Source organism: Echinops telfairi, unplaced genomic scaffold (genome assembly GCF_000313985.2).
Source record: "Echinops telfairi isolate 266 unplaced genomic scaffold, ASM31398v2 ScPeMD7_6273;HRSCAF=7185, whole genome shotgun sequence".
Taxonomy (NCBI): domain Eukaryota; kingdom Metazoa; phylum Chordata; class Mammalia; order Afrosoricida; family Tenrecidae; genus Echinops; species Echinops telfairi.
In genome coordinates, this window is record NW_022110173.1 from 3,908,037 (window position 1) to 3,910,147 (window position 2,111).

At 54.6% G+C, this 2,111-nt stretch overlaps 1 protein-coding gene across 1 annotated transcript in view; it reads left to right on the forward strand.

Moving 5' to 3' along the window:
• The window catches only part of IL17RA (interleukin 17 receptor A), a 19,226-nt gene that overhangs the window by 4,885 nt on the left and 12,230 nt on the right, over window positions 1-2,111 (forward strand). Inside the window, exon 5 of the mRNA XM_045295898.1 lies at window positions 1,382-1,494. Within this exon, the coding sequence (XP_045151833.1) occupies window positions 1,382-1,494 (113 nt within the window). The remainder of the gene's footprint in view (window positions 1-1,381; window positions 1,495-2,111) is intronic.

Genomic DNA, 2,111 nt, shown 5'->3' on the forward strand with positions numbered 1-2,111 from the left:
GGCAAGCCAGTGAGGAAACGGCTTCCCCTGGGCTGGGTAGCTGGGTGGTTAGTTACTTTCTAATGTCACTCTGTCTAATTGGCAAAACTGTTCGCACTGCTGATGAATGGTCAGAGGAATTCCCTGGAGGCTAATCCATGTGGGGACTCTGCAGGGGAATTTTAGGAAGTCACTGTTGTGTGTCTTTCTTTAGCCTTTACTCAGGATTTAAGCTCTAATGGAATCCTCCTCCTCTGGTCATGGATTGTTTTAAATGAACAATCCTTTGATCACACTGGCTAGCATGCTCTCTCTCTGCTGACACCTCACTTAGATGACTGCTTGTTTAAACACATGCCTTTAAGACCCCCCCCCACACTATCATTTCTGCCAGTAGGCAGCATCTGATAGTTCTTCACCGCGCTATTGCTAATAGCACCCACATCTTCAGGGATCATCTCACAGGGGCAAGTATCTAGTCAGGTCAAGTTATAAAAACTAATTGTACCGAGATGAAGGATTATGATTAAGTGCAAGCTCAAAGTCCACATACGCATGCTTCTGAAGCAGTGCATGCGCTTGCTGAGAAACAAGAGTGTAAGTAACCTCTATGCGTCTGTAATGTGATGATTCCAGCCCCAGTAGCCTCAGTGGGTACCCACGGAGCTGCCCATCACATGAGGTCAGCTAATCCCCGCGGAATGGTCCCTGTGCTCAGAGCCCCCCTTACCCAGATGTTGGGTTGCTCTTCTCCGAGACTTCATAGTCTCCCTGAGTTATATGTGAGATTTGGGGGCTCCTTTGTCCCCTAGAACAGTAGGACCATGCTCTATGGTTTTTTCCTTGGCTGTGACTTTTAAGAAACCTTTCTTCCAAGGCGCCACTGGGTGGCCTCAGACTGCCCAGCGTTGGGACCCTTGGTGCCAGCCTGCTTGTTCCCTCAGCTTGATGACTGGCACCTCGTCAAACAACAGCCCCCGAGCTGCTTGAGTGGTAGAGAGGCTCACTACAGATTCAGAAAGACTTTGGAGTTCAGCCAGCCCCAGATTGTGAGCAGGGCATGGGTTCGCACTGTCTGTGCGTTCCCCGGCCTGAATGGTCATTACTGACAGCCGCAGCCCCTCGCAAACAGTCGGGGGTGGCTGTCTCTAACTCCCATGCCACACTGCCAACCTTCTAGCCCCAAAGAGGCAAAGGCTGTCCTCCCAGCCCGGTGTCAAGTACCCCATGTCCTTCCGCTGGGGAGGAGCTGGCAGCGAGGCAGTCGACGGGCTGAGGCGAAAGGAGTTAGGCAAGTAGTCATAGAAATGTGAAGAAGCAGGGTGGAGAGGGCAGAGCCAGACCCCAGCGGTTTGTCTTAGCTGATCTCCGCGTGTCTCCTCCCCCCCCCTCTGACCCTCAGCCAGCTTCCTCTACCTGCGAGGCGCAGAGCTGTCCATCCTGCAGCTGGACACCAATGAGCAGCTGTGCGTCAAGTTCGAGTTCCTCTCCAGACTGAAGCACGATCACCTTCGGGTAAGGCTCCAGAGCCCGAGGGGGCCGTGGCTCTGAAGACACTGGCAAGGCCTTCTTGTTCCCCAAGCGCGGCCCCCTCCCCCCTTAATTGAGATCCACGAAGATCAGAGGTGCTGTGAATCGAAGGTATTCACAGTGGCAGCCGCGGCGGAAAGAAGGGTGTCTGTCTGCAGTGTGAAGCGAAGAAGCTGTTCTACCAGTGCCCGGGCTTACTGCCAGAGGGAGGAACGTTGCCGAGGCCAAAGAGCTGGCGTGGGTGGGGCTTAAGCGCAGGCGAGTCCTCCAGGTGACGCCCACTCTGCTGCTTGCCCGCTGGTTCTCCACGGGTGGCCCCTGGACTGACACCATTAGGATCTCTCCTCACCCCCAGCTAGCTAGACCTACACCTTCCTGGGCCCCGCCCAGACCTGCTTAATCAGGTCATTCTGATGACTGCCTGTGTGGAACAGGTGGCGATTTGTAGGTCTCCCAGAAACAGAAAACCCAAGCGAAACTCCCCGCCATCCAGTCCATTCCACCTCGTGGTGACCCTGTAGGACCTGCCAGCACCTGCGGATTCCCAGTCTGTACCATTTCACGGGAGTAGAAAGCCTCATCTTTCTCCCACCTCAGGCAGC